The following is a 24,429-nucleotide window of genomic DNA, read 5'->3' as shown; positions in this document are numbered from 1 at the left end:
GCAAATTGTGATAGTTGGAAGCAAGACTCCGTAATATGCCTTGGACTCGCCCTGGAGAATGTCTAAAGCCTAGCAGATAGGCTTCATCACAAGGAGATATTCGCCGAAGAAGTTTATGTCAGCTAGAAAAGACCGAAACTTTGCAACCAAGTCGATTATATAGCTGCTTGACCACGCCAGTATTGCAAAAAAACAAGCATTTTTTCCAATTTAATTTAAAAAGTAGCGGTTAGCGGAAGTGCGACTGAACAAAAGTAGCGCCTCTCCCGCTACCGCTACTTTGGAAAAAAATAGCGCCGCTACTGCAGCCGCTACTCCAACTAAAAAGTAGCGCCGCTACCGCTACTTTTACCAAAAAAGTGAGTTACTTTTTTTTTTACTTTTACCAAAAAAGAGTTTACTTTTACCAAAAAAGTGAGCTACTTTTACCAAAAAAGTAGCGCCGCTAGAAAAGTAGCGCGCTACTGCCCACCTCTGTATTTATGGCATATGCATTTCTACTGTAGTGTAGAGCATCATTAGTGCCTTATTCATTAGTACTTTATTTTATTTGAATAAGGCACCAATGATGCTCTACAGCAGTGGTTTTCAACCAGGGTTCCGCGGAACCCTAAGGTTCCGCCAGTAAGGCTAGGGGTTTCGCAAGTTTACATTCAAATCCGAGAGTCTATTTTATTATTATATGCATATTGTTTGAATATAATCAAATATTGATTAGGTTTGCCACTATTAATAAATTTGGTACACTTTAACACGTTCGCTGTGATCCAGAATTTTGCTGCGATCCCGATTTGAATTTTTTTATAAAAATAAATGTAATTTTTTACAGTTTGTATTTTTATTGTACATAAGTAAATTTGAACATGAGTATTTTAATTTAATTTTATTAATCAAACAATGTTTTTTGCATGAGGCCATTAAATTATTGAACAGGGGTTCCTCGAGCTTTTGGAATGTTTCATTGGATTCCGTTCCATCAAAAAGGTTGAAACCACTGCTCTACAGTGGTAATAGAGTGAAATGCATACGGTATGCCCTAAATAGGAATCTGCCGATTCTCCATGCATTTTTAATAAAAAATACTGAATCAACACAACAACACAGGGCTGAATAAGAACGTAGGCTAAGGTTTTTGCGGGTGATTTAGAATTTTCCCCATTAGAATAAAGATGCGTGGAGAGTGGAGACTGTAAGAGAAACATGCCGTCAAAAGTCACTAAAGTCATAACCAATAAAATAATTTATTAGGCATATAGGCTACCGTATATTCTGTACTACTATATTCTATTAACTGTAAAATATTAGGTTATGGAGATGGTAACTGCATTCTTTGTATGTGACTGCAGGCAGACAATAAGAACGCTTTTGAATTGCGCAAACTACGGTATTAAAAAAAAGACACAAAAAACAGATATATTAGCACATACATTAGGAAAAGAACTTATTGCCATGACAAGGGTGGCAACTGACAAGTTGACCTTATGGTCGTCTTGTCACTCTGTCAATATGTGGAAACTCGGAATGGCCCGTTTCGGTGAGTCCGATTCGGTGAGTCCGATCCCTTAACGGGGGATTTTTTCAATTTTTTTTTTTAATTATTGGGTACCGTAGCCTAATTATCATTGATGTTTTAGGGTTTGGGTTAGAGGTTAGGAAATCACCGAATCGGACTTACCGAATAGTAGCAGACCCGTGAAAACTTGTACTAGTATAGGTCACAGCCGAGTTGCCATCACCAATTGTACACATTACACAATTAATACAGCCTAGTCTAACTACTCTATGCAGGCTAAGAAAACCTCATAACTTCCAATTGACAACGTGCAAACCTTCCTCAGGGGCATAGCCTAGTTACCAATTGTACAAGCTTAACCTTACAAGGTTTGTGTAGTTTTCGGGATTTGCATAATTTAAAGATGCATGACAATACAGCCATTACGCCATTTGTAACAATAGGCATAGGCTAGCTATGTTTTTTATTATTGTTATTTATTTGTATCAGACCAATAGGTTCATATTTACTACCTAAAGTTGCAAAAAATCCTACATTAAAAAAGATATATATAGGACTATAGGTGGTCATTACAATAACCAAGTTAATAGACAATGCTGTTATAGAAAATAATTAGTTGTTATCAATTAAAGTGCCAAGAGATCAATAATGACAGAGCATGGAAGCGAAGAAGTAAAACTTGATGGTCAGGAAATCAAAAAGGTGGAAAAATTCAAGTACTTAGGATCGCATATCATACCAGATGGATACAGTACATCGGACATGAAAACAAGACTATGACAAGCATGGAGCATCACAAATAGCCTCACCGATGTTTGGAAATCAACAGATATTACCATCAACCTTAAAGTACAGCTAGCAAAGGCTTTAGTGTAGAGTGTTGTGCTCTACGGATGTGAAGCATGGAGATCAGAAGAGAATATGCCTTTATATTGTGGTTATGGAGACAATTGCTGAGAATGAGTTGGACTGACAGATGCATGAATGAATGGGTGAGACACAAGATTAGAATCCAGAAAATTGTAGGTATGCTGGCAAACATCAAAAAGAGGAAGCTTCGCAAATATGGTCATTGAAGAAGAAGGGGAGATAATTTTGTTTTAGCTACTATTGAAGGAGAGGTTTGTGGAAAAGGTAAACCTAGAAGAAGAACAAAGTGGATGGACAATGTTTTCAATTAAAGAGGTGGACTCAATTCTGTGAGAAAAGCTGCTTTAGAGAGAAATGCTTATGACCCCCATAGGGTATGGCCTACTGAAACACAATAAAGACGTCTTGTTAGTCTAGTTATGTCATTGTCATCTTTTAATGTCGAGTTGATATTAACACCTAGATATTTAATATTATCTTTAAAAGCAACCAGTCTATTAATTGTATTAATTGTTGACAAACAACTTTTTGAAAAACCTTGAGTGCAATTTTTAAATACGCTTCATGTCACATTTGGCATACATGCCATGTGTTGAACACCACTGGTGCAGATCTTATGTATACTTGTATAGTTTATTTTAAAAAGGTCCAATTTCATGATAGCTTTCACAAGTCTTGTGGGGCAAATACTATCTTTATTATTACTATAATTATGTATGTGCTGTTTGTTTTTCAGTAGCGAAACCTATTAAACATTTTCCAAATTAAGTGACTTAAAAATAGTTATCGATTGTCTGTGATGGATCACATTGCATCGCCATCTGGTGATGTAAACATGAGTAGCAACAGTACAGATAATGGTTCAACCTCAAATGCTTTTGTTGGCCAACCAGTGGGTGATATGAATTATACTGATTCTGGAAATAGGAATACTCAGGAACATAATTTTGCTGCACAAGGGTTAGGCATACATCCAGGTGATGGCACTCGACCTGATGATTCAACACATCAGTATCATTCCCAAGAAGAAAGATTAAATATTTATCGTCCACTACATGAATTTCACTTGCAAAAAGTTGTCAGTTCTCACCACCTGTCAAAAGATTTGATTCGGAATCTTAAAACTGCTGCTGAATTTACTGATCAAGAGCAGCGACTTTTGAAAAGAAATGGCTCGGAGCAAAGAAATCATGAATGCATGAAGGTGTTAAACTTGTGGCACAGAAGAACTGAGGCAGAAAGAACTGTTAATGATTTGAGAATTTTACTGACAAACACAGGATTTATTGCTGGCAATAGCAATAAATACAATGACCTAATCCAAGACATTGTAAATAATCCTCCATGAGTTCACAAAATACAAATGTATTAACACCTACCGTCCTTCATTTTGTCTTTAGAAGCAGTGATGGTTGTCCTGATTATCTCGATATTAGAATGGCTAGAATGTGGTTAGTTAATTACCAACAAATTAGTTGGCTTGAGAACATTGAAAGTTTTGTCCTAACCAATATTGACCTACTTTGTTTAGTGTCAATTTTAATCTAGCAATTTCAATTCCATTTTATTATGGTTGTAGGGTTTAAAGCGTTCAATCTGTATAATTATTGTTTATTGATATTAATATTTTACTTGGTGTGTGCAATGCATAAACTTAGACATAAGTTCAGCATCTAGGCCATGATATAATGCAATACTGCAGACTTTAATTGCTTGCTATCAGCATGCCTTATGAAAAGAATGTAAAGCTGAAGGAAATGTTGCAAGTTGATCATATTGCTACATGTCAATGCTTGTTGTTTCTGCCTTGTTTTTATTCTGACAATGTTATGTTTCACATTAGTTAATAATGTTTTTCACTGGCCATATAAAAATTGTTTACAAATCATTGAATGCAGGATTTACATTTTCAACTTGGTTAAAATATGTAATTTTGTGCAGTTGCATACTAGATTTTTTTGTATAAACTATGATGTATATAAGTTAACATTCTTTCTAAATCTTTGAATAATTGTACATTGTCTGCAAGTTTATCCACATGTTGAATTGATCTTTAAAAATGATGATGTTTTTTTATAAGTTTCAAATTTTTATTAAAAAACAAACTTCATTTAAAACTTTTTTAGTTTCATAAATTAAAAATTTGTTGAAGGTAATAGTGTTGACTGCTTACTTCTTTCTTTGCAGTTGAACAATTTATTTATCTTTTTTAATATACGGTACTGGTACAATATTTGTCAATCTAATAGTTAAAAATTTAGTTTCAATACTTTTAAAAAAATTTAAGGTGTCAATGTTAAATATCTTACCAAATAAGGTTTTTATCAATAAAAAATGCTTACTTGAAGTTGATTCAATGTGTAATTGGTTTTGAACAAGCCAACTTCAAAGCTTCATGCTGTTACATACCACTGAAACACTAATCAATTACATTTTCAGACTAATATTATAAGATATCCATGTCCAGAATAATATGACTTATAAGGAACTGGTAGCTGTGTTACATATTTTTCAACACTATCTAAATTTTTAAAACATTTGGCTGCTTCTGATTTGTGTATGGTACAACATAGCCTACTAAATGTTTATTGTACTGTATATTGTTATATTACAATAAAAGGTTTTGATTATTATTTATAGTTGTTTGCTTCTTTTTCTTCTTGCGTTTGAGGCCGCCGCAGACCACGTTGTTACATCCAGGCACAGCAGCCAATGGATTGAGTGATATGCTAAACTGGGATGACGTTTCTTTGAAATGTTACTATCATTCAACTGAGAAGTTTTTTTTTTTCAGGAGTCACATTTAACAAATATATAATTGTTAATCTAATCAAAAAATAAAGAGCTCAAAATGTAGATACCAAACTCATGTTCAGCAAACAAACATTTCGAAAACTATACTGTCTTCATCTTCAGTGTTATAAATGATAAAATGACATAAATGTTAAAATGATATTTATAACACTGAAGATGAAGACAGTATAGTTTTCGAAACGTTTGTTTGCTGAACATGAGTTTGGTATCTACATTTTGGGCTCTTTATTTTTTGATTAGATTGTTTTTATTCAACAACAAAAATATTTTATGTTAAATGGAACTATGTGAGATTCGTTTTATTACTTAAATGTCAATTTAATAATATCCTGGAAAACAATATGCTGGCCAGCGAATGTGTATATATAACTTATTATTATATAGTAGTTTGATTTTAAGTCAAATTTGTTTAGTATTAAAGCAGTTACTGTTGTCAGAATCTAAATTTCAATTTTATTATGATATATTGTACAGTCATTTGTTTTTTATTTCTTCAATGAATGTAAAACAATGCAACAATTTTATTTGATTTTTGAAGGAAATATTGCTATGATTGACTTGATTGTGGTATTCAGTAAGCTTGCATGAGCATTGAGCAACTTAGTGTAGACCTATTCTTTCAAGTTTCAATGACACAAATGTGTTGACTTTACATTTTTAATTTTGTTCTTTAATTTAATTCATTTCATTTCTCTGTATTTTTTAGATGGAATTTTTTGTTGTTTGTTTTTGGCAAGTGCTATGTGCTAAAATAGATTTGCTTAGAAAGTGATCACAGATCTGAAACTATAATGGTGAAACAGACTATTCAAATATTTTGTCGACTCAAACCAACAAAGTTGAAAACTGGTGTAAGTACAGTCGGCCTCGGCCCTCGACTACTTGTGAGACTAACTTTTGTGGTTTCAATTATAGGCGTTTTTTCATCGGATTCTATTGTTACAATTTATTCCAATTTTAAGACAGTTTCAGTTATAAAGCATTTTAAAATGGTTCTAACTATCAGCGGCTAGTTTCAGTCTCTAACCCTTTCAAATATGAAAGATCTGCTGCACGAAATTAATGTGTTTATTGCATGTTATGGATTTGGATTGTTTTTATACATTTTTGTATGCAGCTTAATTTTGAATACTAAATATAATTGTAAAATATAAATACATTGATAAACTAACGACCATTAATTGATAACTTACATAAGAGTATCCATCAATGAATACAGCCCTTAAAATAGCAGTGGGCTATACTGGGGTGATTTTGACTTTTTTCAAGTAACACAACAGAACTAGAGTTTAAAAGGTGCCTATGGACATACCTAGGAACGTGCAAAAACATTTTTTTGATTTTGTTCAAATTCCGGATGGAGTCCGGACTTTATGTGAAAAATACAAAATGGCCGCCATACAAATTGACAAATCTGCAATAAATCTGCTTCCAGTCAAGCTTTTGAGCTGATTTTAGTGTCAAAAGAAGCAGCAAATTGAGCCTGTTACTTTAAAAGAGCAACAAAATGCCCAGCATGGTTGAATGTTTTCTAAAACTTTGAAACTATTATATTTTGGTCAATATTTTTCATAATTTTTTCACGTTTTTTGGTGCAACTTGAGATTACTGGTTGCATCCAAGAATAATAATTACAATTTCAACACTATATACACATAACTTGTTACCGGTATATGAAATTCACATAAAAATGTCATGAAATACACTAGATATTTGAGAAACATTTATACACTTTAGTAACGACACAATGGTCGTCACACCTTGGAACACCCATTCCGTCTCTACTGTGACAGGGATGATTTGAACAGGATTTACATCCTGAATGTCATCTCTTTTTGGTCTCTTCCACATGGTATTGTTCTTATCATTAACCCGCTGGTAGTGGTCACATTCTACACTCTACAGTGCCATCATCGTTTAAATGACAGACCCTTGCCAAAAACCACTGACGTTGATTGTTTTCTCCGTCCCACATCACAGCCACATTTGTTCCTATAGGGTATTCTTTATGGAGTTCAGGAATTGCTGCTGCAATACACATTTTCACTGGTTGATCTGTGTCACCAGAGGAAGTTGCAGCAGTAGAGGTTAAGATGGCATATACCTCATCTTCTGTTGGGAAGATGGTCCCAACATCCTCATCCTCAGTTCCAAGAATGACAGCTAGGTTCGGCAGCATGGTATCTACATTCAAACTGTTTACTTTGTAGAGGCTGGAATTTGCCTGGCTGTCGCGTGGATGAATCATCCGTTGGTACTGGATCTCCATCCGGAGGATTTTTTCAGCGTGGATGGTGATACTGTTGGAAGAGCTCGGAGCTCTTCTACTTTTGTAATTGGCCCTCCATGTACCTTACATTGATCCACCAGGTGGTTAAGGAAATCTCCCTCCCTCCTGCTCTTTTTCATGCGTTCCTTCAGTTTAGTTTTCATCAATTCTTTCTGTGTCTCTGTCCATGCAATCTCCATTTCATCTAACTTTTTCATCACTTTGCAGGATGCAAGCTCACTGTTAATTGGTGCATCTTTAGCAAACATGAGATCATCTCTTATTCGTTTTGCTTTGAAGTATCTATTTGAATGTGCTGCTGACAGTCCTGCAAGGTTTCCGAATCGGGCTAAGTATCTTTCTGCAAGCAAGTTTTTTGTGGGGAGGTTTACCCTCATTTCTTCAGTTAGTGCATGGATCCTTGTACTCCTCTCACTATTCTCTGTCTCGTCTTCCCAATACTCTCTTCCGCATTGCATCTTGAGGCCAAGCGCACTCTGCTTGGCCATAGCAGTAATTAAGTAGTGGTCAAGGTCTGTTGTGGGGCTGTGTGATTCAGCATTCACATGCTTCCAGGGAACGTGGAACTCAGACAGGGTTTCAAGATTAGCCCTCTCATTCTCAAGATCATTATGTAGTTTAGGAAGGATCCTGACGAGGTCGGATTGTTGGCAACGCTCTACCATGTTAAGGTAAAGCATTGTCACCTTGTGGCAGAAGTGAGACAATGCTTTTAGTGATGCCACAATGAACTCATTCTCCAGGTAAAGGGAACAGGCTCTGACAAGGAGGTTATTCTTGCTAGTTCTGGATAGCATCTTCTTGAAATGGAGAACACAATCAACCAACGCACCAGCACTCCAGCAGTGTGACCCAATCTTGTGAATCTGCGGTTTTTATAGAGCGAGAAGGATTTGTGAGTACCACTCTCCTCCAACATTAGGCTAAACTCGTCTGCCATGGAAGTAGTCTTGCCATCACCACCCCTAGCCACAAGCTTCACTAGAGCCGGGACTACAACTGAGGCGACAATTGATTTGCCTACTCGAAGGTATGACTTCAGTCTCGCCTCTCGTTTCTCTAACATCTGGCATCAACCGATCTGGTCTTCTGCTGATTTTAGGACATGCAGGCATGACTCATCCAATTTCTCACACACATGTGACTTGCACAGTATGTGTTTAGGAACATGTGTTGCTTGAAGCCTCTTTGAAACCTCACCTTCTACCATCAAATTCTTTGACGCGGTGTCCGTCATTACAGCATCGATCTTTGCCCAGAGCTCACCTGCGGTAGCCCTTTCACCAGTTGCTACTGCTAGACGCCGAAATGTCTCAACAAACAAGCTGATGATCTGCTGACGATCTTCGTAGGCAAAATGAACGGGTCGAAGAGGAATCATCTTGTTGTGGGAGGTATCATCGGAGAGGAAGTTTAAGATTAGACAGGGCCACTCACCATCGATCCTCGACCTCGTTGTTGAGTCATAGTGGAGAGTCGCCTTTGTTATATCATCTTTAGCCAGAAGACTGGTGGCAGCATCCACTTCTTGTGACATTGCCATGGCATGCTTGTGTATCGATACTACTTTTGGTGATGGGAGTGCATATTTGTACCGTTCGTAGTCCACCTTAGTTCTAGACTTTTTGCTGACTGGGGATGAGGCTTGCTCTGGAACTGATGGGGGTTCAAGAAGGTACTGATGGTCGTACAGATTGTCACAGACCACCTGCACTGACACACGGGCCTTTTGAACAGAAACGGCTGCCTTTGTGCTCACTGCCGCAATCGCATTCTTCATCGTGACAGCAGTGTTTCTGATCTCTCTTTCAAGTAAAATGTGAAAATTTTTGAAGAATTTGACAGAAAACAAGCTAAAAAAAGCTTCAAAAGGCACTTTTTCCCCCTTGTTTTGTAGTTCCCATACACACTAAGTGTTTATTGTTCTTTTACACTAACAGGCTCAACTTTCTGCTTCTTTTGACACCAAAATCAGCCCAAAAGCTTGACTGGAAGCAGATTTATTGCAGATTCGTCAATTTGTATGGCGGCCATTTTGTATTTTTCACATAAAGTCCGGACTCCATCCGGAATTTGCACGAAATCAAAAACATTTTTTTTAACATTCCTAGGTATGTCCATAGGCACCTTTTAAACTCTAGTTCTGTTGTTTTTGAAAAATCACCCCAGTATAGCCCACTGCTACTTAAAAATAACAAAATAGGCTGAAAGCTGCCGACTAGGGAAATTTTACAACCAATTGGTTTAAAATAAGTCATTATTATTTAAAAGGTAGATATAATTGTTTATGTTTCTTTATTTCTAATGTTGCAGGTTTATTCAATAGAAGAAGATGAAAATGTAACAAAATCAAATGTCGAATTTTTGATTCCCAAGGAATTGTCTGAAGGATTCATCAACAATAAAAGAGAAAGCTATAAGTTTTCGTAAGTTTTGTAATTGACTCAGTTATTGCTTATGTCTGCAATGTTCGGTGTAATATAAACCCTTCTATTCATCAATGTTTTTCTGAAATACTGAATGAATGAATGATATCAAAATGAGATGGCTGAGCCTGTCATGCTTTATCCTGGGGTCTGCTACTATTCGGTAAGTCCGATTCGGTGATTTCCTAACCTCTAACTCCTAACCCTAAAACGGCAATAATAATTGGGTCTGCTACTATTCGGTGAGTCCGATTCGGTGAGTCCGATTTGGTGAGAGCCTTTTTCGATGAGAGCCCTATTCGGTGATTTTTTTGAATTTTTTTTTGAAAATTATCGGGTACCGTAGCCTAATTAAAACCCCTAACCCCTAACCTCAAACCCAAAACCCCAAAAACCCCAAACCCCCAAAAAACCCCAAACCCCCCAAAAAACCCCAAACCCCCCAAACCCCAAAACCCCCAAACCCCTATCCCCAAACCCCTATCCCTTATCCCCTATCCCCTAACCCCTATAACGGCAATGATAATTAGGCTACGGCGCGCAATAATTTAAAAAAAAAAACTCACCGAATAGGGCTCTCACCGAAAAAGGCTCTCACCGAATAGGGAACTCACCGAATCGGACTCACCGAATCGGGCCATTCCGATAATAATTAGGCTACGGTACCTGATAATTTAAAAAAAAAATTGAAAAAATCCCCCGTTAAGGGATCGGACTCACCGAATCGGACTCACCGAAACGGGCCATTCCGTTTATCCTAAGTTGTATGTTTTGCAGCACCAAATAGCAATCAATGCACAAAAGCAATTATCGGTCTCGGTCATACAATCAAGCATTGCTTCAGATTATAAAGTACTAGTTATTGGTTCTAGATAGTTTATCAATGCTGAATTGCTGGTGTGTGTAAAGCCTTTCAATTCTTGTTGCATGTAATCAGCTTCAATTGAATTTCCAATGTGATTTACTCTTGTTCTTTCAGATTTCAAAAGGTTTTTGATCAGTCTGTCAAGCAGGATGAGGTCTTTGATCATGTTGCACAAGGTGTTGCAGACAAGTATGCCACATTGTTTAATCAAATTCAGTTTGTCATCACTGTGCTAGTGTACTTGTCTGTTTTATTTCAGACTGATTTCATCAGCCGTTTTAGTGGCTTAGACTAGTATGCAAAATTTTGAAATGGTTGGTGTTTTCGTGTAGTAATTTCTTCTGGTGAATAAACATACTTTCAATGCAGTGTATTGAATGGATACAATGGAACTATTTTTGCTTATGGCCAGGTAATGACATTGTTTACTGCTTTTTCATGTTTTGGTGAAAGTTTTTGTGTTCATACAATTTAGCACCTTCATAGCGTGATGTATTTTGTGACCTTTTGCATAAAATTTCCTTTTTTATTTTAAAAGTTAAGTTCCTGTTTCGTGAGGATTTTCTAAAGGGCTTATTGTTGTAGACTTGCAAAAAAGTAAAAATTATTATGCCATCATTTACCACCCTTGAGATTTATTTCTGTTTTTTAGACTGGTAGCGGGAAAACATTTACTATCACTGGTGGAGTGGAGAGATATGCAGATCGTGGGATCATACCACGAGCACTTTCGTACTTATACCAAAAGGTACTGCTTTTTTCATAAATACATGGGCGTCTTACCGTGACTGACAACTTTTCTGGCAGTCTTGCGATATACATACACCCCAAGTGTCAAACTTATGACATGAAAACTGTTATAGCTTCCGTTGATTACATTTATAGGCATCAGGCCCTTTAAGTAATTAAATGCTTGCTTTTTAATGTGCAGTATGAAAATGACAAAGATCACGTTTACACCACTGAGATATCATACCTTGAGATATACAATGAGAGCGGCTATGATCTGTTAGATCCGAAGCACGAAGTAACCAAATTAGAAGATTTACCGTAAGTTTTAGCTTTATTTTTACTGTTATTGCTGCATTTAACGACATAACTTTCCTGACACGATTTGTTATTTGGCTGCAAGCAGAAGCGAGTTATTGGTTTTCTTTTGAAGAAGATTGTTTTCATGAAGAGATGTGATGATGACTTATCTCAACGTGTGCAGGAAAGTGGCTCTGATGGAGGATCCCGATCAAAACATCCACTTGAAGAATCTCTCTCTCCTCCCTGCTCAGAATGAAGAGGAAGCTCTTAATCTTCTTTTCCTTGGAGATACCAACAGGTCACTATCATTTAAAACGACGTGCTGTTGTGTGTAGGGAAGGAGTTGCATCACCATTCACCAAATCATTCAATAAACCCAAACAAACGACATATTTTCCGATGACAGAAATAAGACCAATTTATAAATGTAGTTTCAAAGATCGAAAAAATTTAGTTTGGAAAATTTACTGATATACATAACACAGTTTTTAAAGTTTACATGGCGTTTCGTTAACTTAATACACTCTACGTTCAAATATGGAAAACTAAAACAAAGAAAACTCGAGAGTCCCAAAAAGTAATGCCACATCTCAAAATCCAGAGCAGATGAAAAAAGAGATTATATTTGTAGAATCAACGCTCCAAGTGTATTTCAAAATTAGTCTAGCATTTAACAAACTCTTGTTGAAGAATTGCGTGGGAAGTTTCATAAGCATACCTTTGAGCATGTTCTCTTGACTTGGGTGATGCAGGATGATTGCCGAGACTCCAATGAACCAAGCCTCCACCCGATCTCACTGCATCTTCACAATCCACATCACCAGCAGAGAACCAGGGTCAGCCACCATTCGGAGATCCAAGCTTCACCTTGTTGACCTGGCTGGGTGAGTTTCCAAACAGCACAGCCCATCATTTTTACATTGATTCAACGTCTGCAGACCTAAAAATGATGGAATTTGCTGGATGGATTGTTATTTAATTAGTGCGCTTTGTCCTGTTTCTTTATCTTGGCAGGTGTCAAACGGGCGATAATTTGTGCGTATGTACAGTTGTACACTTCAATGTAGCGTTATGTTATGTTGAATTGGTGTTTTCGGTTTATTAGTTGACGGTCTTAAACAAACTCGAAAGCTAGTTGTATTTGAATACAAAGGTTACTTTGTCATTACTTTCGATTTCATTTCAATATTGCGCTAAAGAAGCTATGGCCAATTGCTCATGCTTGCGTTGCTTAGCCAAACTTTAATCCAGGTCACGTTTGTACAGCGCTGAATAATATTTTATAATAAACATAAATTCAAATGAAACTTTATGGAAATAAGTTATTTAGTTTCTTCCGATTTCAATGCGACATCTGCTTTAAATGTGGTTGCCAGCTTTGGATATAACCTGGCAAGTTGATTGTTGCACAACGCAACTTGCGTGCAATATTTTTATCAATCAACTTGGTTTAATTTTTTGACTCGACAATATTTTGCTTCTGAAGGAAACTTTCGCATACGTAAATTCTTTTCATAATCGCTGCAATGCGTATTGCAATGCGCTTTAGGCTGAAAAACGTTTTCTTTATGATGTTTTTCGCCTACAAAAGTAAGCATTTTGTGTAATGTCCAAGATAAAAATTGGTCACAAAGCTTTCTATACAAAACGCTCTTGAATCAAACACTGGTCTTTGGAAGGTGCAAAACGTGACGTAGACTCAGTGTGATTTGTGTGGGTTTATCAATACACTTTTTGCAGTAAATTGGGTAAATGATGTACTTAATACATGATAGAATGGAGCAACTTGTCAAACTTACATATCCAATTCTGACGCAGTAGCGCAGGAGGTACATCATCAGAACAAGGAAATGAAACGTAGAAACTTGTTTTGTTTTTTAAACGGTTGGTTTAAACAATTGTATTTTGTTTTACAGTAAGTGTATTATTCGATTCAATCCTATTTGTTGCAGAAGATGTGTTTACGAGCCTAATACATATTTTGGCAAAGTTTCATAATTCAATTGAATGCATTAATTCGGCGCGATATTTCTTCTGTTGTGTTCTTTGATATATTCGCCATCCGAAAAAAAATTATGTGTTTTTGGGCATTGGTTCAATATATACAATTTTGGAAGAAAGATGACTTTATTACACCGTAATAACCCAGCAATAAATCTAAGATATGCGAATGCTTGCTTGCATTTGCAGCGCTGTATGCTTTAGAACTAGACTGTTTAAATACATTTTCTAAATTGTAAATGGGATTTTAAAAAGCTACAGCGAGTCTTTTTCAGTAAACACTAACTTTCCTATTTTCATCATGATTTTGCTCGGGCTGTCTTAAAATTTACGATTTAAAGATGGTAACAAGTTTCAGATGCCAACCTTGTGCTTTTGATCGATGTCAATCCAACGTTCTTTTGAGTTCTAAATAAATACTTGCACTATTCAGCCACGCAGCCCAGTCACTATTAAATTCTTTTGCCTGTCGAGACAAGACATCTTCGCTTGTGTGACGTCATAACTTTTCCATCTAGGTCGGAACGTGTGTCGAAGAGCGGAGTCGGTGGCCAGCTTCTGACAGAGGCAAAATACATCAATCTATCTTTGCATTTCTTGGAGCAAGTAAGCTTAATGAACTACCGTAGTGTTTTTTTATAGATTGTCGTTAAAATCTTGCTTTTAAAATAATGCTGCAGTTTTATTTTCTGTGCAATGGCTGAGATCGTCAATGGGTGAGATCGTCCCCGCGATGGCTGACTTTCGAGTCGTGGAGTTGTGTGAGCGCTATTCGCTACCTGCTTTCGCTGCTTTATCGGAAAGCACAATCGGCACCGTTTTAAAAACTCACGATGAGAACCAGTTACATAAGAATTAGTCCATCTTACACTCTCCCTAGTTTTGATGGCTATCCCAGCAAGCAAATAACTTCTTGTTTACAATTTACATTTCCAATTACCAAGTTAACATTCAACGTGTGCAGACGTTGAATTAATGTAGAAAAAGAGTGATTTGCCAACTTGGTAGTTGTCATGCTTTCTCGTTGAGCATAGGCTACAGATACCTAACAAAGCTTTTAGCATGCTCTTTCTTGGTAGCAGTATTGTGTGCATCGTAACCAACATTTATAACTTTAGGTGATTGTGGCTTTGAGTGACAAAAAGCGGCAACACATTCCATATCGAAACTCTATGATGACGTCAGTGCTAAGGGACAGTTTGGGCGGGAATTGTATGACGACGATGATAGCGACGGTGTCCGTGGACAAGAAGAATATAGACGTACGTATTTGTAATAATACTGTTGTCTTCTCTTGTGAATGTGTTATCACTATATATCAGCGCACCCATAGGTTAGCCACTGCCTGGTGCCATCATCAATGGAGACTAGACCTTCCATAGCTGAGGTGGTTTGTACAGCGGGCAATCCTTGATTATGGGCTGCCGTCTGCATTTTACCACACTCACAGGTAGCACTCTCTGCCAAGCCCCAACGCAACATGTCTGCACCATAACGTCCAACACCAATGTACTTTCAGATCACGTGATACTTTCAACTCTCGAAATTTACAAGGGTAACGCAAAAGTTTTGCAATAAGTATTTTCAAATTTAGCAGATATAAAAAAAACAGCCGATTGAAAAATCTCTAGACACAGCAGATTAGTCCCAGCCTTAAGAATCTGTTCGTAATTTTTTTCTTCTTTTAATTCCTTATATGTTTGCACACGATTCAATCCTTTCGTCGGTGATACCGCTACACCACTCAGTGTTTTAGTTTGTACTCCAATCCATTTTACTTCAACCATTGAACGTTTATTGCTCTGAGATAATGGCTTAAAAAAAGAACATCCTTGTTTAAGAAGTGAAAATATTTTCTCTTTAGTTTTTTCTCCTTAACTTGAAACTAAGCATGAGCGAATGTTGCATTTTGTCTGTAAAGTGACTTGAGCAGCTTTAAGATTCACGTTCCTGTATGCATAACGTTCGACTCTACCTGGTCTTTTGATCGCAGGAGTCGATCTCCACTTGCCGCTTCGCCCAACGTGTGGCGCTGATCAAGAACGAAGCTTTGCTCAATGAAGAGTTGGATCCGAAATTGGTGAGTCTTTCGATGCAAGTTTACCTGTGATAGATTTTGCCCGACATGTGTGATATTTGAATGTAAACTGCACGTACAGAAAGCTGCTGATGCTACAGTTGCGAATGCACTCGTGTATTGGGCGCGTTGAAGCACGTGAAAATACCATTGGGCGTTCTCCAAATTAACCTGCTTGTTTTGCTTCGAATAGATGATTCTCAAGCTGAAGAGAGAAGTCCAATCTTTGAAAGACGAACTCCAACTGGTGACTGGGGAGCAAAGAGCGGACGAGTTGACCCAAGATGAGATTGATAGGTTAAACTTGATAGCAATTTCTCGTTAAACTGTATAAAGCGATCCAAATTCACCTCCACCTTGATCTAGTGGGAGTTAGGGTGTACGGTTTCTAAACTTTTTTTTCAAATTTTCCAACGAAACCAATTTTTTTTGTCGGGAAATAAGCTGAAAACTCATTATCTCAAATATTTTTTCCTACTCCAACAATTCAAGGTCCCAACTCAAGAAAGAAATTTGGTGTAAAATCATGGTACCGGCGATGGGAATTTTAACCACTAAAAAGGACTTTAAAGCTTTTTGCAGTTACTATGAGTAACATTAAGAGTTAGATATAAAAAAGTGTGCCACAATGGTCACTAGCCTGGGGTTCAAAGAGCTACGGGGCTGGAAGGACCCCAAACAGTGGCTGCAAAGGCCCTAAAAGTGTCCAAGTCAGTTTTATGAAAACGACGGGGGTCAACTTGCACTATAATTGCAAGTTCAATAATTAATCTCATTACCAAGCCAAAGATACTTTAGCCTTGGTTCAATGTTATACATATTGAACTGTTTGATTTACAGATTGTCGCTGACAGGGTCCAGCACTGTTCGCTGGTAGGCAGTCAACTCAAACTCAAAATTGACAAACATGAAGTGCTATTGCCAGGATGTGCAGCTTCCCATCCCAGCCGTTTTGTGACTTAGAATGAGTTACTCGGTAGTCTCTGAAACTGAGTTTTATAGATTAATTATTAAAAAAAACAGCTATTGTACTTACAGCATATTATTATACTTTTCCTTATTCAATTCATGTACAGAATATTTTATGGTAGTTTTGTAACTCTGTAAAATGGCAACTTCAGCTACTAACAGCCGAATGTCCATAAAATAACTACCAACCCATCAAATAAAGAAACAACCCAAAGTTGTTGAGAAGTAAAAAGAAACTTTCCTCTTTTTATGACATTACCATGCAATGTTCACCATGTTTATCACTTGTTACCCCAAACATCTAGCATTCATTAAAAAAACAACCAGATGTCAAATGAAAGAGCAATTGGTTTTTTGAAAAAAGGCATTACTGAAGGAGAAGTAAAGGATAGTAATGATATGCAGGCACAGGAAAAAATTAATGAGGTTGATGACAAAATAAGAGGTTATCTTATTTCGATGATGCACTGATTACTTGCAGCATTCAATGTTGCCAGGGCTGTGGAGCCACTGTAAGAGAGCATTGGCTTCGGCTCCAGCGTCATCAAGCATTTATCAAATAGCTCTGGCTTTAGCTTCGGAGCCATCAAGCGTTCATGCAATAGCTCGGGAGCTGCAAATTTTAAAAAAATTGCTCCAGCGCCGGCTCCATTAAGTATGTTTATTGTTTATGGCATTTACCACAGTAGGACACAACGGTTTAGTAATTTGCATTGTAGTATGTATATGAAGAGCCCAGTTCCAAAACCGCTTAGGCGCCACTTTTACCAAAATTGAGTTTAGAGTGTCATTACTCATTAGGTAGAGTATTACCATAGGTACCTACTATCCATTCCTTTTTTTCCAAAACCTTCTCTTTCTGCTTCAAATTCGACACTAAATATTGCGTTTTCTTCCAAAACCGCTTACGCGCCATCACACTTTGTTTCCAAAACCACTTGTATCCACAATTAACCAATCATATTAAGCCATTGTATCACGTGACATATCGCTGATTGTTAAACCGTTTTCGTCATCGTTTCGTGATAAGCAGCAGTGTTACCATTTGGTAAATTTCACTACCAAATTCGAGATTTGGCAGAATTTTACGTTGTTTGGCAGTAAAATTTTGAGTTGGCAGAATTTTGGAAAACATTTTTGGTGAGTTGACAGTCAGTCTCTGGTCAGTTTGGAAAAATTTGAAATGTGTTTGGTAGTTTGAAGCATCTACTATCTGGCAACACTGATAAGCAGTGTTGTAGGCTTGCAGCCTATTGTTGCAGTTACCAACGGTGCTTAGTAGCCTACTTGAGCTTTATAACTGTGTTTTTTTGCTTTGTTTAAAGTGGATTTGGGTTGTGGTGATGAATTAGTGGTGGTCAGCTTGGAAAAATGGTTTCAAAAATTGGTTTCTTTCATTCTGGCAAATTTTATTCTCCAGTTTATTTCCAAAACCGCTTATATCCACATTTCTAATTTTATAAAAAGGCGATTCTAAGCATTCTAATATTCCTTAGATCTGGACAAACGTCATGGCTCAATTCAGTAGGTAGTTATACATCGTCAGAAATCAAAAGCGCATTACATTTACCAAGCGAAACTGTCATAAACGTTTTTCGTGGTTTTCTTGAAATCACCGAAAGTGGATGTAAGCGGTTTTGGAAACAAGCTCTTCATATGTAAAATTCTGTTTAAAGGGGCAAGCACACTAAAGTAGTAATTTTGCAGCTTCATGTCATCAGTTTATCAGTATTACTACTTGATTTTAAGCTAATCAAGATTAGGCTACCCAACCCTGAAGCTGGAGCAGATAAAATTTTTGTAGCTCCGGCTCGACAGACATTTAAAAAAAGGCTCCAGCTCCAGAGAAAATGCTTGGCTCCACAGCCCTGAATGTTGCTGCAATAACTTTCAATCTTGTTGTTCGTTTTTGATGTAATTATGTGCTTTTTGTGTTATGGTAGTGTTTAAAATGTTTGTTTTCTGACTGATATTTCAAAATTTTGGTGTAGACAAGCATCAAAGGAGTACATTGGACATTGTAGTAGTGTTGATGGTTTCATACAGTGTGCACCAAAAATGTAGGCTATCTACTTTTTTGTGTGCTCAGTACTCAACTTACATGTTCTCGTAATAATAAAAATGGACAGAAGTTATTGTTGCACTTGCTAACGTATTGGGTTTGATGCCTTTGAAGCAGAAGCAAAAATATAGATCAGTTAATGAAAATCAAGAGATGCGTTTATTTTTTTTGGCAGTTGGGGCCTCGAAACCATGGAGTTGAGAAAAAATATTTCACATGTGGTCATAACTACTTATTTCCCGACAAAAAACAATGGTTTTACTATAGGTTGTAAAAAACCGTACACCCTAGGCCTAGTGGGAGTGCTTGTGGATGGATTAAAAAAGTCGGGTTCGATATCCTGTCGGGTTATATTAATAAATTTACAAAGAAACGCCTGACTCGTTTCTGTACGTACAAAATATTCTGTATTGCGCAGCTCTGGTAGCCACACACTATGACTTTGTGCAGCGACCCTGTACTGATGAAAAATAATTATAGGCCTACAAATCTCTTAATTTCTTTACTCCAGGATCAATGAGCTTCTAAAAGTGTACCTAGATGATGATGATCTTGAGAGCACGCTGGATGTAGGAGGAGACTTGAGGAAAGTGCAATATTGTTATAAGTATCTCAAGGAGAGAATCAAAGAACGACCGGAGGTTGCCCAACCAGAGGTTGCAAGTTCGACACCCGACCAAAGCGAGAAAAAAGTTAACGAGCAGCCCACTCTCTCACCGGCTGAGATCCAAAGATTGAGAGAGATACTCCAACAACGCGACAATGAAATTAGTGAGTGCTTCCGTTTGTAAAAGTTAACAATCGCTACATAAAAAAAAATAGTGACCTTTTTGATAGTTGTGTGGATCTATTTTGGGAATCTCTCATTTTATGTAATTTCAAACGATTGAATATGTGGCTTTAATTTTCACCAGCAACTATTTTCTGAAGCTAACGAGTACTGCAGCTGAACAGCTGTAAACTTTCCTATATACTTTGCTTGCTGCTGTTAACTTATCGTTGTCACTAAGCTTGCTTTGTAGTATAAAATTAATCATTGTAAGAATGCATTGTCGCGGCATGTATCAGAGATTCAAAGTGTTTGTCATGTTTTGACGAGTTGTCTGACTTCCTGAATCTTTGCGCATCTAACTATCTTTTCTCTTTGATTCAGGCATTTTGGTGAGTATGCTGAAAAAGGAACGCAAGCGTGCCGTTGATGCAGAGAATAGCAGGCAAGCGAACCCGGACCCTCCTGCATCTAACAGAGTCGAGCCCCAACGCACTTACGTCAAGGATGCTTATAAACCAGACAAAGAAGATTCTTCTTTGTTAGACCAAAAGACCAGAGTGAAAGGTAGGGGATTGGAATAAAAGAGATCACCAAATCAGATTTATGTCCATTTATTTCGTTCTGTAATCTGTATGCTTCAGCAGCAGACTGCCACAGTTGATGAATGAAAGCTTCTGCACAATCGATGCAGAAATTCAGTTTTTTATTGAATTTATATCAAAAAGTTTTGGTTGAAACAACTATAAATTAATATATGCATGTCAAGGTGCAGACTGTCTTTTACGCTGCATTGCTGTAACACAGAGTAAGACATGAAGACAAGTTGTAAAAATCTTAACAGTGTTTTACATTGTTCACTGTTTTACAGTGTGGGTTGCCATATTTGATAACCAAAACATAAGGCTGATTTCATTCAGGCTGTACAAATGTCATATTGCTTCTTTGCCTTTCCAGCTCCTCTTTGTGTAACACCAAAGAGAAAGTGTCATCAACTTATATGACGTAATAAGACAGTTCTCACATCCCCAAAGGCGTCATGTGATGATTGAACAATGAACACTCGTTCTTTTCATGTAGATCAGGCTATGTCCGTGGGTAGGCAGGAAGCATTTGAAATCTTCAAGCGAGATTACGCCAACACTTCACACATATTGGATCAGAAAGAGCTTCTCAAGCACAGATATGCTGAAGCAAAAAAGTTGGGCCAAGACGTGAACAACGCTCGCAATGCAATCAGTAAGTAAAGTAGGCTTGTTATTTCCTCGTATTTTTTCTCGGCTTACTGCTATCACATAGTTTCCTTAACAATCGCAAAGGGCATGCTAAGTAAACTTAAATATATCATCAACTATCCAGACGGCAAAATCCATCATTTTTACATTGATTCAACGTCTGAGACGTTGAATCAATGTAGAAATGACGGATTTTGCTGTCGAGTATTTTTTAAAAACGTCATGACTGTTGCAGATCACTTGAAGGCTTCATTGGAACAGCTTCGCATGCAGATGGCAGTGCAGAGCAGCGTATCAAAGAAGAACGCATCTTTCGAGGACGATGAAAGGGAGCAATCGATTCTAGCTGACATGGAAGAATCAAAAGCACGGTATTAAAAAGTTTTTGCTACCAGACTAACTAGTTAGTTTTTATTCAGATTTAAAAATGCTGAAGCCTGTTATGTTTCAATCAATGCGTTGGTTGTTAACAAGCGGAAATAAAGAATCAGCAACGTTTCCATACGTAGTGAAACATTGATGTCCCATCACTGTTGAATTGGCGTTTGTAGGCTGGTGCGATCTTTCTTTTGCTTACACTACAGTAGTTGTTACTTGTTAGCTTGTATATTCAATACCATACCGTGGATGAGAGCTTGAATTGGTGTGAATATGTTTTAAGTCTGCAACAATTCATTGAAGATTTAAAGCAGGGAAAGTGTGTTTCAAACATAATATTTTTTATACATAAAATCACATCTCCGTATTGTTATTGTTGTCAGGTATAAGCAAGCCTTCACTCGTCTGAAAGCCATGAAAGCCGAGATCGATCACTTGCACCACCTGTTGGATAAAGGAAGAGTGCAAATGCAGCACGATTTTGACGCTTGGTGGCAGTCACAGTCTAGGCACAGAGCAGACTACACTGAAAGGTATGATTTTATAACATCACTTGACATACTTTACCATAGCTGATTAATTTTTTAATCCTCACACGATAACGTACTAACTTTTTGGTTTCTTAGTTTTACATAATGTTTGATAGAAAGCTCTTCATATTTCTCAACGATAGCAAAGTGTGCGAGGAGTCTTTGAGCTCCTTTAAAGAAAAATAGATGGTGCAACATACAGCAATTTCTAAAAGAGTCGTCAGAAAGGCAACTGATCACTGCTTTTTTGAAAACGCCTATAGGTTAAGTTCTTTTAATTGACTACTGTCTCAGCTGGCATGGCAACAAAAGAAAAAAAGCAATGGTTATATAACCATCAAAGAAATCTATTTCTACGATTTAAAGTCTCTTGTTTCTTGAGAGTGAGAGTTGGACGCCAATGAATGTCTAACATGTGTGATGGCATGTCCCCATCCCACTCGGTTCTGAAGGTTGATATAAAATAAAAACAACATAAAATTTATAAAGCGTCATAAATAATATTTCTGGTGCTTATTTTTCAGTCACATAGATTCGCACCGGAGCAGCAACAGCAGACGAAGTTCACGGCACGGTACGCAAAGACAAGGGAACCAGCAAGCTTGGGCTTCGCCTCCCGGGTCTGGCGCTCGACGACACTCGCAAAGAAGCGAGATTATATCTCCCCCTCCTTCGGGTCCCATCTCCCCCCGCGATTCATCTTTATCACACGGACACAACGCGCTCACCGACCTGCGCAGCGTACCAACCAACCACACGAGACGTGTTCCACAAAACCGATCAGCTTCAAACATGATGCAAGAGCAACTGGCCGCTAATCACAACTTGTCATCTCGCCACAGCCGCAGTGCCGACAGAAAGCCAACCAGGCCTCCTTCATATCGCGACACTCTTCTGCAAAGCGAGATCCCGCCTGCAGCAGGTTCAAGACAAATTCAATTAACTGGCGACAAAGATACGGACGCCAACATAATGGCGTTTGTAAAGGCGCGAGAAAGTTTACTGCAACAACAAAGCGGTGAGTCTTTGAGTTGATCTACTTGCCAACCAAGCTTTTAATTAATATCAAGCAATAACATTGATGGCTCACAAGCGAATTGGGTCTTCTGTTTTGTCAGCAAGCAAATGTAGGTCTTTACGGGTTGGAGCACTGCGGCCGTTATAAACAGTCTAGGTACAAATTATTTCATGTTTTTTACGTCCTATGCTCCTAAAAACTGACCCTACAAGCATACACGGTTGCTTTCATTTACTTCATGAACATCTTGTTGTTGCTAAGTGGCTTCAAATCAAAACATTTTGGTCTGCTTCACGACTGTTGCTTCACAGGCTATTTCCACGATGCACTTAGTATGTTTTCCAAATCGCATTACATATAACTTTGTTTGTGCTCTCGTTTACAAAAGCTGGTTTAGTACACTGCGTTCATTCTTTTTACAGGGAAAAGTTGAAACAATTTGGAACGGAGGGATGCTTCACTGCACGTAACACATGACCATAACTGTGATGGGAGATATCGTACTGCGTCATGATTTGCTTTGCCGTTTCCACTGTTACATTGAACTAATGAAAGCTACATTTTCATATCTTTATAAAATTACGTTCTATGTTTTTATGTTCCCATTCTGACATTGTAAATCAAATAGGATTTTATAGTAAATAAATTTATATTTTTGCACCGCTTTGGATTTGTTTGAATTGTGAAATCAACGGGATTTTAACCTGAAATAACAGAACAATGATGCGTAATTTAGGTGCTGTACTGAAGCGAAACTATCTAAACTGAGAGAGTAGCGTATTAGGCCCTGATGCAATGATGGACTTAGGTAGCACCATTAGCAGTGGAAGCAAATAAGGCATTTACCTCGTGAGTCCTAGCGATTTCTTCCCCGAGATTGGAATTTTTATTGTTTTACATATCAGCAGGGTCACTCCCTCTCCATTTTGCTTCAATAAAGTCTGGTCTTCATCCCGAAGCATCAAGGTCGACCAATTGTCTGCAGTGACTCCTCCATTTCTCCTCCATTGGCATCTTTAATTGTTAAGTTCCTTTTGGTCAAATAATCTTTCACAGTGTTTTCTTGGGTCTATCTTTTCTCATTTTTCCTGTCACTGAGTTCTTCAAATCACTGCGAGCAAAGAAATAATAAAAAGTTTTAAGTGTTTGCTATAGCGACTATAGAAAAGAGCATACAAAACACTCTTCACGACAATAAATGTCACTTTCACGCAGCAAAACTGGGTTGTTCTATTAAGGATGTGAAATGGCAGTTGCTGTGCTTGAAAAGAATGCACAAATACTGCAAGAAGGTCTTTGTTGTATATTCTTGCAGTGTTTTATGAGCAACGGGTGGAAAAACCATTGCAGATATTTTGTTTGTTTGTTTTATTATCTTTATCTTGCATTGCGGGAAAGCGGACTTGAGCGCTATGCATCGGTGTACGCCTTCCGACGTACACCTGACCCACGCTGCAGCCGACTGCAATGTCTGTTTCCGGTTGTCTACTCTACTTATACTTTAAATTTGGTACTACCCATTACTCGAAATCGATTACTGGGTAGAGGCAATTATCGTAAAGTTTCTTGCCCAGAGAAAC

The 24,429-nt window shown here is 37.6% G+C and overlaps 1 protein-coding gene and 1 long non-coding RNA gene across 2 annotated transcripts; one reads left to right on the top strand and one right to left on the bottom strand.

Moving 5' to 3' along the window:
* The first annotated feature begins 5,912 nt into the window (after nucleotides 1–5,912).
* On the top strand, nucleotides 5,913–23,514 carry LOC145780820 (kinesin-like protein KIF6). The gene is made up of 19 exons (XM_082592462.1): nucleotides 5,913–6,048; nucleotides 9,801–9,913; nucleotides 10,893–10,967; nucleotides 11,148–11,190; nucleotides 11,431–11,526; nucleotides 11,710–11,828; nucleotides 11,992–12,108; nucleotides 12,563–12,694; nucleotides 14,330–14,417; nucleotides 14,930–15,073; nucleotides 15,805–15,891; nucleotides 16,082–16,185; nucleotides 19,431–19,690; nucleotides 20,073–20,255; nucleotides 20,769–20,927; nucleotides 21,159–21,294; nucleotides 21,685–21,834; nucleotides 22,356–22,849; nucleotides 23,272–23,514. Exons 1-19 carry the CDS (start codon nucleotides 5,989–5,991, stop codon nucleotides 23,280–23,282), a joined length of 2,571 nt encoding a protein of 856 aa, XP_082448588.1. The 5' UTR covers nucleotides 5,913–5,988; the 3' UTR covers nucleotides 23,283–23,514.
* On the bottom strand, nucleotides 11,916–24,153 carry LOC145780821 (uncharacterized). Its single transcript, XR_014290676.1, has 3 exons — nucleotides 23,696–24,153; nucleotides 12,529–12,750; nucleotides 11,916–12,053 (listed from the first exon to the last, which is right to left on the bottom strand). It is a non-coding gene; the product is annotated as an uncharacterized LOC145780821 (long non-coding RNA).
* Between the last annotated feature and the right edge of the window lie 276 nt (nucleotides 24,154–24,429).

This window comes from Aplidium turbinatum, chromosome 12 (genome assembly GCF_918807975.1).
Source record: "Aplidium turbinatum chromosome 12, kaAplTurb1.1, whole genome shotgun sequence".
Taxonomy (NCBI): domain Eukaryota; kingdom Metazoa; phylum Chordata; class Ascidiacea; order Aplousobranchia; family Polyclinidae; genus Aplidium; species Aplidium turbinatum.
Note: the sequence above shows the minus strand (reverse complement) of the source record. Positions and strands in the feature narration are given on the sequence as shown.

Excerpts from the sequence above, each read along its gene's own strand:
- LOC145780820 (XM_082592462.1), top strand. The coding sequence starts at position 5,989 with ATGGTGAAACAGACTATTCAAATATTTTGTCGACTCAAACCAACAAAG. Across the intron at positions 12,695-14,329 it reads CACCTTGTTGACCTGGCTGG|GTCGGAACGTGTGTCGAAGA; the intron begins GTGAGTTTCCAA and ends TTTTCCATCTAG. Across the intron at positions 20,928-21,158 it reads CAACGCTCGCAATGCAATCA|ATCACTTGAAGGCTTCATTG; the intron begins GTAAGTAAAGTA and ends TGACTGTTGCAG.